The sequence below is a fragment of the Styela clava genome, chromosome 5 (assembly GCF_964204865.1).
Source record: "Styela clava chromosome 5, kaStyClav1.hap1.2, whole genome shotgun sequence".
In the NCBI taxonomy this organism is placed as follows: domain Eukaryota; kingdom Metazoa; phylum Chordata; class Ascidiacea; order Stolidobranchia; family Styelidae; genus Styela; species Styela clava.
Genome location: NC_135254.1, coordinates 20,810,086 through 20,824,697, shown reverse-complemented (window position 1 = coordinate 20,824,697; position 14,612 = coordinate 20,810,086). Strand labels below are relative to the sequence as shown.

The 14,612-nt window shown below is 34.8% G+C and overlaps 2 protein-coding genes across 3 annotated transcripts; one reads left to right on the top strand and one right to left on the bottom strand.

Annotated features, from left to right (window-relative positions):
- The first annotated feature begins 2,104 nt into the window (after positions 1–2,104).
- Positions 2,105–5,155, top strand: LOC120343990 (BAR/IMD domain-containing adapter protein 2-like). Its single transcript, XM_039413059.2, has one exon. The coding sequence runs from the start codon at positions 2,220–2,222 to the stop codon at positions 4,062–4,064; it is 1,845 nt and encodes a 614-aa protein (XP_039268993.1). The 5' UTR covers positions 2,105–2,219; the 3' UTR covers positions 4,065–5,155.
- A 940-nt stretch (positions 5,156–6,095) lies between these two features.
- LOC120344007 (uncharacterized) lies at positions 6,096–13,862 on the bottom strand. 2 transcript variants are annotated; one of them, XM_039413080.2, is made up of 7 exons: positions 13,471–13,862; positions 12,183–12,376; positions 11,958–12,017; positions 11,599–11,748; positions 10,291–10,369; positions 9,056–9,134; positions 6,096–7,908 (listed from the first exon to the last, which is right to left on the bottom strand). In XM_039413080.2, the coding sequence occupies exons 1-7, from the start codon at positions 13,801–13,803 to the stop codon at positions 7,775–7,777; spliced, it is 1,029 nt and encodes a 342-aa protein (XP_039269014.1). In that variant the 5' UTR covers positions 13,804–13,862; the 3' UTR covers positions 6,096–7,774. The 2 variants fall into 2 exon arrangements, with proteins under 2 accessions (XP_039269014.1, XP_039269015.1); XM_039413081.2 differs by having other exon boundaries at positions 10,291–10,366.
- Positions 13,863–14,612: the final 750 nt, after the last annotated feature.

Genomic DNA, 14,612 nt, shown 5'->3' with positions numbered 1-14,612 from the left:
ATCTGCGATGTCAACAAACCTCTAACGCTATTGGGATAAACTACGAGATATTCCCAAATGAGATTTTGACGAAGCAGGAAAAATGTGATGTCTACGTAATGTAAAGATTTCTTCGTCTCCTACTATTATAATAACTTTGAGAATATTTGGGCATGGGAAGCTGTGTTAACTTCCTGAACGAATGCGACATTGAGCTACCAGGTGAACCCATAATGATGATGATCATAAATCCTAGACAAAGGGGCTTTCAAGCAGAAAACTAACACACATGATCATAGCCTGTTGAGCTGTATAGCTAAGAGATAAATGAAAGATAGAAGATAATTCAACATAAAAGCGTGCTCCAAAAATACGCTTTCGGTCGCAGGTTCCAATTTTAGCACAATGGAATATAGAATTTATTAATTGCTCATACAGACCATACACGCTACAAAGCGCAACTTAAGTTTCGGTCTTGAATCTCAAACGAAATTGCATTGAATTGATTATTTCAAACTTTTTGAGTCATCTTTTGATTTATTATTTCATATTTATTTTTTACAATAAATCATTTTTTACAATAAATATGTGGTGTAAGTGTAAAGTATAAATTACAGAGAGAAAACCTCTGCTCAGTCATATATCCCCTAATTACTATGACATCGCAACGCGAAATTCTGAGGAATTTAAAAAAATGAGGATTTGAGTCAAGATGACATCAGAATTATAGAAATAATAACATGAAATGCATCGGCTTATTTTATTTTAAAATATATATAATTGGATACTTCTATACTCTCATGAAATGTTTTTTTTATTTCGATCTTCCAACTTAAAATTTTATTTGTATATTGTGAGTTGTCATATTACAGCATAATTTCCATGTCCTAGAGGTCACAAAAACTCGAAGCAACGTGTTTGGGCTATTAAGGTAAACTATTAATCAATCTGAAGACCAATTAAAATAACGCAAACCTGACGCACATGAGAGACGTAAAGTCTCCGAGATATGCGCAAGACTATGTCGAAAGAAAATTTTGAAATAATTGTTAGGCATTGGTAAATCAATTGTTTTCATCTTGTGCCAAAATCGACTACGTATTTAAACACATTGTCACGAGTTATTCCGCAGTGTTGTGATTGAAACCGACAGAATACAGTATGAAGTATGAAACGCAATATCATCTTCTGCTAATATATATATACTAGATATTGTAACACTTATAGTATAAAGGCCTAGTTAGGTATTTTATATACTTGATACAAAATGCAAGCGTGTCAGTACACTGGAGTATTTAATTCAGAAATGAACAAGATAATTTCCAAAATGTAGAAAAGGAATAACAAAAATTTCCGCTATTAAGTTGGTTGTTGCTGGACTAAATACTAATCCTACTTCTATGCTTTTGTGCCGGTAAATACGTATGCATTTTGTTGCAGAAAATTCTATTTGAATTTTGAGGTAAGTTTACGCCTGTCTTTTGCTGGAGCATCAAATAATTTAAGATAAGATTTGGAAACAGGAGATTTCGATTTTCATATTTAGGTTATCAACTTATGTCTTCTTATACCAAATTAAATCCATAAAGTCAAGAAAGAAATATTACTTTGCTTTTTTGGTAATATTAAAATGTGACGATAAGTATATTTTGAATATATACAGGTGACAATTAAAAATTAGCTACATTTACGTTCCGATGAATAGATCAAAAGCTGATTAATTTCCTGAAGAATCATATTCTTGAAATCATCAATATTGCAATACAGAACGGTTTATAGCTAGAAATTGCCAGTAATAATTGCTTCATTATAAATTCAAATTACGATTGCAAGGCATGCTCTGCTTTCTTAGAAAAATAGCACGCGCGTTGTAGCATTCGCTATACAAGTTGGCTAAAAGTCGTGTGCAATATAACACATTCCGGATATTTTTCTAAAAAACTATTTATAGCATTTGTGTATTGCAAAAAGAAATTGATCTGTGGTAACTTGTATGTCATGCTGTATGTTAGAATGCCAGTCTGGCACGACTGGATTTCCACGATTGAACAGTTTAGAGTAGCTGTTACAGTAGACAGAAAGGCCCGCATTTTTGCATATATATCCGGTAACAGTCGGGACAAGTTGATTCGTAGCCATGTTAGCATTTACCTTCGGGCTAGTTTGTTCATTATTCCGTAGAATTAACAAGATTTTATTACAGTTACAGGCTACAGATTTGTAATTATAATTTTACGAAAATGTATGGTTCGCTGTTGACGGAAGACACATACAAACGAGCGGATTCAATTTTCAAATCAATTGCAGATGAATATAATCCCTCGCTGAAGGAGTTTGTATTGAACGGAAAAATTCACGACAAAAATGTCTTAGAAACTAGTAAATCTTTCAAAGCTTGTCATGCGGCTACTATAAAAATTGGTATTTCTGCCACATCAAGTCCTGGATGTAAAGATGTAGGTAAATGCATCATGGATATAACTGAAACAATTCAAGAAGTTCACATGGCGAAAGAAGCATGTATACAAAAGTTTCGGAACGATATTGTATATCCATTCGAACGCAGATGTGAACAAGATGCGAAATATATTATAGGATTACGTAAGAAATTACAAGATGACTTCAAAGCGAAAGCAAGTGAGACAGAAAAAGCCTTTGCAAGTCTTGCAAAGCTCAAGAAAAAAACTCTATCCAAACCTCCATCTAAGAAAACAGATGAGAAGATCAAAAAGGGAACTGAACATTTGCTAGCAGCAAAGACTGCTTCTGAAATGGTTGCTCATGAAATGCTTAATCGGGCATTTTCGGAAGAACGAAAGCGTTATTGCTTTTTTGTAGAAAAACAATGTGAACTTATTGAGGCTATAATGGATTACCATCGAAAATCAGCTGATATGTTACAAGAACGTTTCGATCACTGGAGAGAAATTGGAGCCTCACAACAGGATCTTTTACCAGGAGCAGTCGCTCTTATTGAAAGTAGCCTTCCTCGTCACACAAACGTATCGTTGGATGAGCTGGACTTGAACATGGGTATATCACATAGTCAATCAAGCAACGATCTAAGCAATAATAAAGATAACTACGGAACTAGCCATAGACAAAGTTCAAGAAACATTCGAGGACCAGGGGTAAGAAGAAACGCGAGTACCAGGGTCACTAGTTCTCCAAAAGAAGTTGAAGTATACATACCATACAAGAATGCATTGGTGAGCACGGTTGTTGCAGAAGACGAATCCGAAGAAAATCACGAAGACGAACAACACACTCTGTTTTCGGACGAATCGATCGACGGAAGATCCTCCGCTTGCAGTTCGTACTCGAAATCTATGTATCGAAGATCAGGCGAATCGGAAATATCCATTAATAGCGTTCCCTCCGTAACAGACAAAAATGAGACCAGAAAATCTTGGAATGATTCAGGAATAAGTATTGGAGAAATTTGGAATTCTGATCAACAAGAAAGTCATACAATAAAAAGGGCAAAAAGCAAATCCGCAACGGACACTGATGATGAAAGTTCTATAAGCGTCGCATCTACAGTCTCATTAGAGGATAAACGAAATACGCCAAAAGAACAACAGCCAAGTATTTTTGAAGCATTGCACGACTATGCCCCAGAAACTGGAAGCACAAAAATGATTCTTCGTCGGGGAGATAGAATTTCTGTGCATAATTCAAAAGAAAATGGGGGTTGGATGTACGGAATAAACAAAAGAACAAATCAAAAAGGGTGGTTTCCAGTCACGTATGCAAAAAAGATGGAATCGCATGAGACGATATCTACTTCGGCTGCGCTGGAAAGTCCAAATGCTATCCCAACTACCCCAGCGAAATTTGATCCAAACAAAATACGAGGTATTGCCGTTCCTATCCCGGTTTTGAACAAGCCACTCACAAAAGTAAATTATAACAACAACTTGCGGTCTCCAAAAAACTCTTTCGGGCAGACATCTAGATCACCAAATGAACAAAGGAATGAAATCGGCAAAACAACAGATGGACGAAACGTATTTCAGTTTACAAATAACAACACTTTTGAGAATATTCATTTTCGCAAAGGTAATGGATCACCTTTGCACTGATGTATTCACGCATTACGTATTGTATTCAATCAACCAAACTTGTAATAAAACATTCCGACTGCAGTGATCATGAACGTTGCAACCTTTTTATAAATTGCACTTTATTTAGCTGAAATGTAATACGAAGTATCTTTTATTCTTGAAATCATAGATTACATGTGCATGTAGTCCGCCATGTACAGAGATTAAGCGGATGTTTGGTAAATTTTTGATGATCACGTAATATCGAATCATTGACTGTTTTTTGTGGTGGAGTCGGAGTTGAACAAACCAGATAATATGAAGATTGACATTTGACATCATCCTTGGCACAATGTATGCTATCATCTGTCTGTTTTCAAAACTTTAGTTTTATCAATCTATTGTTATGTTTACATTTTAAATACGTACTTTCTGAAAAATGCAATAATAACATGTATTTGCACAAAGCCGAATTTTGCATGCAGTACAGATACAAGTATGGGATGTTCTATTTACAATGATATATCAGATCCAGTCAAAAATGGGCAATCTTGTGTAGCTGCTTCCCGTAATCCTCATCAGAACTCAAGAAACGAGGATGGGCAATCCGTCACGTTAGAAAACATATTTTTTAAACCCGAACAATCTATAAACTATACTCAGACCGTCTTGATATCGAAAGTATTTATTATAGCAGACTGCAAAGAGAGGCACAATATTCTGCTATGCCAAACTTTTATAGTTTCTTTTGTTTGGGCTTTCGTGATCCCGTTTGGTCGGTCGCGATGTACGCTCTGGCAAATTAGATCACCACTTGAATTTAAAGAAAAGCGAATAAATTTGATTTTGATGCAAGGCGATGTATAAGCAACGATGTGGATGTTTGCTGCCCCCAGTACAAGAAACGACACATCAGAATGTTGGAATATTCCGGTCCAAATGGTAGTGAAACCATTGACATATAAAAACAGCTATTGGTTCTAGCGTTCTAGTAATACTGAAAACACATTTTCAAGTTTCGAAAAGTATGAAATGAACTTCATTTCTCTATCAAAGTTAACTCATTTATATTCCGCATTATGTTATTCGAGACGATTAGGTGTGAAACAAATAAAATTTCGAACGCGCTTGGCTGTATCGTGTTTTGGTTCTGTTGAATCTTGAACAGGGTGACAATATCAATCATCGCATATCCACGACTTTTTTCATGTGCTCTTTCAAACATTCGGGCACAGCTTTTTCCAAATGCGCTTCTAGGCATTTTTGCGTCGACTCAAACAGAATATTTGGCACATACATTAGAATACAGATAGTCGTTGACCCTTCCGAGTTGAATGCGTTATCAATTCACACCTATTCGGCTTGAACTGCCAAGATGGTGACGCGATTTCCTTAACAATGCATGTGATTTGATTTGCGTCGGTGTAACGTACACATGTTTGCGTTGATGGTATCTATTGCAGGATCAATCAGGATAATGTTAAATACAAACGAATTTCGTGCGCGTTGACATCACGTACTGCATGGTAGTGCACCAATGTCGTATGCATTTGTCAATAACTCAAACATGATTTTGCAAATTCGCGTACACACGTCAAAGTGTTATTAATATTTATGTTCATTTCTTGCAAGATGACGCAACCACATTGTATCGAGCTACGAAATTGACAATTGCGTAATATTTAAATACATAATAGTACCAATTGATCATTTCGAAATTCGATTAGACAAATCATTGCGAAAATCTCAAAGCTTCTATCGCAAGCAATGGCATACGTATACACAATTCAGGTAGTATTTAGACACAATCGAGATAGTGGCACGATAAGTCCTATTCGAAATCGGGAATCAAAATGTTTTCATCATTTGTGCGAAGCGCGTATAATCGGTATACATCCAACTGAGGGCTTCAGCCCCAATTTCCAGATAATTTCATATCACATTATCGTGGAGGGAAAAACACCACCTGTTTGTAATTGAGAATCTTCCGAAGAGGCTCGTGGTAAAATGCGTAACAGCCTGACAAGTGACAATACCCAGTAATTCGTCCAAAATGTATATCAAAACAACTATTGTTACTGTGATGTGTATTTACAATTATTGAAACAAGCGTTAATGAAGAAACAAGGACATAAATCATACAATTTAAATCAGCGGGCGTTCAGAAAGCACCACATCAATCAGTACAAAGTCCAACCATATTGAAAACGACAAACGAAGTTTCCTCGCGATATTGATTGGGACATTTGTTGGCATTCATTTGAATTTTATTAGAGAAATATTAATACATGCAAAATTAGTGAAATTTAGAATACGAAAGTAAAAATCTTTAACATTTATTTCGTCAGTAATTTACAGCTCGCGTGTGAGAACAAAAAATGATGAGCAATGACGGCCGTAGTAAAGTACAAATTTTGTGAAATAATGACAAGTTGGCAGTGTATTTCACAAGTTACTTTTTCTGTTTTTTTAAAGCATTCAATATAGGCATACATGTACGGGCAGAAATAGAAGTCATTAGTTGGATCAATAAACACAGAAACACTAAACGGCATTTTTTATTTTAAAACTTGGCAAACGATTAGGGAAGCTCATCCAGAAGTATTGATCTTAGAATTCAAGAAACTTTCAATATCATCCACAATCAGGTGAATCAGGCGTTGTAAACTTTAATTTGATTACAGCCGTTGAAAATACCAAGAAATATTTAACATTATTCTAATGGTGCGTGGCAGACAGGCGGATTACGAAATCTTGATTACTGTCAATGTGAATGTTAAACACGGGACGAAACTTGATACCGACGTGATATACAAAGTAGATATTTACTAATGGGTTTTTCCAACACAAAGTCTAAACGTGAAGACAAAAATAGTCAAGAAGTCGGGTCATTATAGGTTAATTGGGAATAATAACAGGTTATGAGAAAGCAGTCGTCTCGCCAATCATCGACACTAATTAGTATTGTAAGAATCATGCCATGATCTGCGCATAAATATCAAAGGGCAATTAGAATACACTTGGCAAGCAACTAGAAGCGTCTATATCTAAAACAAAAAAAATCATACAAAGTCTATGGATTCTTAGCTTTGTAAGTCACTGACAGAAAGCACCTCCAAAAGCAGTCTTATCTATGGGTCATGCTGGGCAGTTTAAACCATATTTTCATATTCGGAAAGGATATATTTTAAAAATCAAACAGGATTAAAAAAAAGTTTTGTATTAGAAAAATTTATCATTTTTGTTAATGAAGCATGATTTAGTCAGTAAAATTGGTATTCAACAAGATTTTTCTGTAATATACACCCATGCAAAAATATTCAAATCATATTCAAGGTAAATTCTAGAATACATTTTTTCAAATATGTTTACCCCCAATGTTAGTCGAAAAAGAATCCATAAAGTAATTACTAAACACAAGGCAACGACGACATTGCAAGATCAAAGCTCAAATTTCTGGGCACAATGGTCAATAACTTATAGCAGTAAATCCGCAGTCAGCCCATGGGACCTACACATAAACATGTTACCTGATCATTCAAATGCTTCTTTTTCCGAAAATCAGATTAATAGGTATTCTTTATTTCTTTTTCATACCTCTTTCTGATAGAATATTCTTTATTTTTACATCTCTATCACTGATTTCTATCAATTTGAATACTATTATTATAGGCGTTTTCTCTCAGCAGAAGTTAGAAAGCACCTAATTTGAAAATAGTTATTAGGTATATCATAAATTTACGATTAAATCATTTGTGAGACACCATTTTGTATTCTTCAAGTGGTGCCAATTTCATTTGCTTTGCATTCATAGGTCCCAAGTAACAATGCGGATTGATATCAGATGTAGATTTCGTGGATCTTAGAGCCGGCCGACCTTTTGCTGGAATAATAAGAATATTATGTTGATTATTGATAACGTTCTGGAGGTCAACCCCGTGTATTTCAGTTTAGGACAACATAATGAAATTGGGTACACAGTTAGAAGCTAAAAAAAATACCATCTTTTTTAGAAAGGTAGTAGCAATGTTGCTAGTACATGCCTCCAAAATATACAAAAAAATGTATGAATTTAGCTGGAACTTTGAAGACAGAATTTTCTAACTGACTGACTGACATTATTATTAATGAATATTATTTCAAAAATATTATAAAATTGAATCTTTGTGAAAAAGTCAATGCCCTACCCAGGGGCGCAGCCAAGGGGGGATTCTAATTCAAAATTTCCCATGCCACTGCTTCTGAAATAGTCGCCGCGATAACACGCTTGTTACTGCTTGTCTGACACTTGCACTACTTGGAAGGCCCTTGTCTTTTTTTTCGAATATTAAAAATGCCAACTTTTTTAGGTCATGATTTTTCTGTCATGTAAAATATTCAATAAATGACATTCTCCCTCTCACCCTCGCTGCGCCACTGAGCAACCCAACAGCAGCCCTACGGATGAGGTCACAGAAAAGTCGATTGAGAACCAATGATGACCCATCGGTTTAACCCATTACACAAACTATAAATAGATCACAAATGGGTAATGAATTGAAAATGTCAATAATCGCTCAACCAACTGCAGTAGACTCTATTGAAATTCTTCCAACCTAATTAGTATTTGATGTCAATTACAATAAAGCATTCAACCATCCAAAGTCACAAAGTCCGTCTATAATCAGTTTGAATTATTCAAGCGGGAACGGGAAAGGGGGAGAGGCTATAACATATAAACAAAATATGGATTTTTTTGTCAATTCGGGAAGAGAAAAGACATTTGTCTATTAGAATCCCATACAAAACCAAACAACCAAGAAAACAAAACAGCTAAAACTGTGCTAAATTATTCAACCATTGGGCTGTCTTAATTAGGCACACATCCCAACCCATCATTGATCGAAAATAATCACACTAGGCTTCAAATTATTCCTTCATGCAAAATTAAATAAACAGATCAGTTACGATACGCATTTCATTTCTTTGGCTATACTCCAAAAAAATCTATAGTGAATAATACACAAGCATGCAACACATAATATACTTACATTTAAATGACATTCTTGTTAATGTTCTGCGCAGCATTCTTTTCGTGTTGGAAGTTTGTGAGTGTGAGTGAGTAGTAATCTTGAGTCAAGTAATGCATGTTAGTGCAACATCATACATATATGATGGTGGATATATGTCATTTAATGTTAATATATGGGGATGTGCAAGATAAAGACAATTCAAGAATTTTATATAATTAAAAGTCTTGAAACAAATAGCCCAATGTAGAAATAAACATGAGTGCCATTAAAAATATTCCAACCAAAATTAGGTAAGATTTTCCAAATGGATTCACATGTGGACACCCCTGATAATACAGGAATTCAAGTGTAACATTAATACTAGAGTAGCTTCTATCACATTGAAATCACAGTAATACAGGTGGTGATATTTTTCTGTGCAATAATAGCTGAGTGAGTATGTTGTTATATATTAACATATTCATGCTTGTTGCAAATATTCCAAGCTGAGATTAAATGTTTAAGCTACTTGGTTCTGAAACGTTTACTTTAGCTATATTGGCATGTTAGAAAAGTGTAAACAAGAGTGGTCATTAGGGATTACATGCCTTGAATGACAACCACCGCAAATTCCCAATGTAGTAAAAATATACCAAAAAGGCAAAATTATAATTTCTATTTTTAGGATATGAGAGGTAGTGTAGCTTGGACATTTAGGCTTGGAGGCTTTAATTAAGGCATAAATGACTATCCAGCAAGCTGAGGTATCTGAAATCTATTTCATCATACCGAAAGTTTTGTAAGTTTTTAAAATAGCAATGACAATTAATAATCTCCAGGTTGCCGGTTCTTTTCTACCCTCAAATGAAAATTTCACCGAATACTTGCCAGGTCTATTGATGTACTATACTTAGTTGATAATGTACATGATTTAATTACATTGAAATTAGATATAACTATACATTTTTCACAATTTCAATGTTTGGAATTATTCTGCTATAGCTCAGATTTTGGCAGCGTCTCATGATGTACTGATTTTAATTTTTTTGCACATAATGATAATAAGCATTTCATACTTTAATTGCATACTCTACGAATTCATAAACATTCTTTACTCTACAAATAATATTTGCTTACACAGATGACAGCCCAAACCAACCATAATTAGTTTGCTAAGAGGCGAAAATTTTCAGTTGCAGAACTGCTAACGATGATTTTTGCCAATTAAAACATATTCCATGTTTCTAATTATTTAATGATAATTAGAAACTTACAGTTTGTGTTTGATTCTGATTCGCTTCACATTTTTCACCAATTGGAGCATATTTCTTTCTCTCCTCTCTCCATAGTCTACTGAAATATAAGATATTATATATCACCAGGCCTTAACTGAAAAGGAGAAAGGGTAAATAGAAAGTATCAAGCAACCACCAACATGCTGCGAGCAACATATAGAATAATTTCTGCAGTGGAGGTGTCAAGAAATATAGCGTATTGACTGTAAAAATATCTACACAAAAAATAATCTTATGTGTTACTTTTTGATTAGTAATTTCGTTGACAACAGGGGACATCTCAACCACTTTTCTTCGGAATTTAAGTCCTGTGTGTTGGCTCAGTGTATTATGATTTTCTTGCACCCCGACATAGTTTTCACAGAAAACATTTCACAGAAAAGTTTCACATTCAGAAATAAAAACAATGAAAAATATAGACTGCAATAGAGCAAACAAAATTGCAGATTTGCAGTTGGTGTTTTAGGAATAGTGATGGAACCTAGCGTTTATTAAAGCATTATACATAACAGACATCAAAGGAACAATGGTTCAATGAGCAATTTCATGCCCTCATCTCATCCAAGCTGTAATAAACTGGGTAGGCAATGCCAAAACAAAGAATCCCTCTAAATCAAGGTTTCCCAAAGTGGGGTCCGCTGGGGGTCCGTGAAGACTGCATAGGGTGTCTGCAACGATATGAAAAGAGTCAAATCGATCTTTAATGATCGATTTCGATCATAAACCAATTGTATTTTTTTAGTTTAACGTAGTGTATGAACAGTATGGATATCAATTGCTATCAGAAAAGGCAATTAAAATTCCATTGCTTTTTGCAATGACCTACAAGTGAGAGGTAGCATTTTCAGCTCTATTGATATGATAACAAAATACAGATTGAGACTTGCTGTAGAGTCGGACCTACGAGTTTGCTTGTCACAATTTGCTCCGAGAATTGCGCAGTGGAAAGCAATCTCATCCATCAAATTAATGTCGCAATGTGTTGTAAATGAAACTTTATCCTTCGTCGTTGGTTAAGCACAGAAATTGATACGACATAGGATAGGTCCGCAAAAAATAAGATTCACAAGCAGGGGTCCGCGGCCCAAAAAGTTTTGGAGGGTCTGCTCTGAATAATATTAGCTCCTTACATATAGCGAGACATCGTGTGGTTGCTTGTACAGGACCTTGTTCGAAGTGAGAGGTGTATATAAAATATTATCAGAATATTTCAACGGAAGGTGTGATTAGACATGACCCTGGCCTGACCATATTCAAACTCAGACATAATGAGTAAAACATGAATACCTTTTCATTTTCAAACAAAGAGGGGAACGTTCATATTCTGCATCAATCCTATCAATTGCTTCCATCATTTTACTACTGTTGGCTTTCAGATGTTGAATTCCACATGAAACCAATTCCAGATGGTGTGAAAAATCATCGGCAGATCTCTTTCTAAAATGGTCGACAATTGAGACATGATGGAAAGTCAATAATTGTATACTGCTTGATTGGAATTCAATACACATAATAGGGAGGATTAAAATCAGCAAGCCATAATTAATTCAATAGATGGTGAATGAATTCAAAAATCAAGTCTTTCTCAGGTGCTATTTATGAAAAGCCATAATTATGTACCTATTGTAAATAAAATCACTTCTTACTTTGCTTTTTGTGCAGATATCCGAGGCGACCTTCTAATACTTTTATTATTTGGTGTGTTCCTGAAAATTAGAAAACTTTATTATTTGTTATCTGATGATCACTAGACTTCAACTAAATTATATACAAAAAGTCTCCCAAAATAACTGTACAGAATCTGTTAGATGAAATTATTAACAGATCAGATTAGTTTCACAGAAGACAAATTAAGAAAACCATTCTCATACCTGATATATCTTTTCAATTTCTCAACTTGGCCAATTGGAGTGGTACATACTGGCCCATTTGGACTATCAAACGGATTATAAGGAGTTCCAGGAGTGTCAGGAGGTGATCTTAACCTTTCTCGATATCTTGTTCTCGGAGTCGACTTCTGCGGAGTCTCTTTAAGTTGTGACTTCTTGGCATTCCCAGTGAATTGCTTAAAAGGAACAAAGTTAAATATGAAAAATGTACAAGCCTGTATAATAAATACACAATATATATACAAATACAATATATAACGTTATAGGCAAACGACTCACCGTATATTGATATTGAAAAAACTATGTTCATTCCCACTTATTCAACATTCAGTCATATTATGTAATTTAGGTTGGGACTACACTACACAGGGATCCCGACAAAAATACGATAAATCCAAAGAAATATTGAATATAAAATCTACTCTGAGTCATGATCAACTACTTTGAATTTGAGAATGCAGGAAAGTTGAGAATTGAGATAATTAATGATAAGATTGGTTTTCTATTTTTGTGAGATTTTGATTACTAAAAATGGTAATGCTAAATCAAACTATTCAAAATTAATCTTAAAATCAAAAATTCAAATGTGAAAAAATTAATTTTGAATTGTTCAATATAATATGGCTGATTGATCAGGAAGGTCATATTATCAGAGAATTATAGTTGATCAGATTTTTCTCCTATAGCAATAAAATGTGAGAACTTCATATTGTTTTGATCTGAAACATACATATACCACATTGAAACATATCTGTTTTTATATATCAATTCCCATATAGAGAAGTGGTCGGCAACCTTTTTTCAGTGACGGACCCGTAAAATCTGACCAAAATTTTGGCGGACCACCTTCATACAAATTACAGACAAACTGATCTAATGTAATAATTTATATGCGCTAGAAAAATTATGTTGACAATACATTCAAAGAAAAAGGTATAACCTGCTTCTTACGTTCGCCCTACTTCAATATTTCATTTTTGTAGTTGTCAATTTTGAAAACTGACCTCACATACTAGTTACATTCCTTGTAGGGAATTTTACGTTTTTTCGTCACCTTTCTGCGGACCGGTAGTAATCTTTCCGCGGACCGGCAATGGGTCGCGGTCCAGTGGTTGCCGACCACTGATTCAGAGTATTACAAGTTTTCTTATTAAATATCAGCTTTATTAACAAATTCAAGTTACACAAGACATAAATGCTAATAAATACTAAAAACAATGTGCATTGGTTTGGTTTACTCTTTATTTTATTATTAATTATTTTATATTACCTCTGCCACTCTATAAAATGTTTTCTTTACTGAGGTTTCAATAGCAACTCCTCTAATTTTGTTTTCATTCCCATAACTGAGTACATCTGTGTCTTTTCTCTTTAAATTTTGTACTTTGTTTTTCTTTGCTTCACTTTCATAATATTCGGATGAAGCATTGTTAATATTAATTCTTTTCAGCGGCATTCTCTTTCTGAGTGACATCCTCAATGAATTAACAGTAAACTTTTGTTTAAACTTGTCTGGTAAAGGGGATTGTGCTGCAATATTTTCATCATTCTCTGATACAGAATTATAATTTGCTGCCCGAACAACATTCCAAACAGAACTCATGGTAAACTTAAATGCTTATCGACTAGTGAATAACAAGCTTCAGAGCTTTACCTGCAGAAGTATAAAATTGTGTTATTCATAGGATTTTTTTCAACTGGTTGATAAATAATAGACTACCTTAGTCAATAAAATAAATTTGGCCCAGTGGTAGCCTATGGCACATCGTCCTAAGTGTTAGAGATACGCTTGCCGCCACACCTTTGATAATCTGTGGATATTTATGTCAGTATGTAAAAGAAGATTGCGTGACTCCTCGTTATCGTAGAGCATAGGGTACCTAGTTCACATAATCGCCAGTCAGGTATGTGCTTCACGGCCTCCTCCACCATCCATCTGGAATGAATAATTGGTCAACTAGCCTATTCCTGTATTTGTATGCAGCATGGACGTAACCGCACAGGACAGACAAGAGGCATCTTTCCTTTTCCTCTTGATAAATATGTGAATGCAATCCGAAAATAAATTTTCAGAAAAACAGTGGGTATTCTGGAGAATACTGAAATGTTTGAACCTTTACCCAGCATTGAATATTATAGTTTCTCCCACTTCTGCACTTTCAGTCGTTTCAGACTTTACACAAAAATTTACTGACCAAGGTCCGACGAGATGTTACAGAAATATGGCTTGTGTTAGGACTGGAACTGTATTTCTATATTGGATAATTTCTTAAATAGCATATATCAGTACGTAAGGCTGGAACAGCAGAGACACGGTACCAGGGACATTGCAACTTGCCGGTCGAGAGTCGAGTCGTTATCCATACCACCGTACTACCCGCAGAGGAAATTATTAATGAACCATTTCAAATT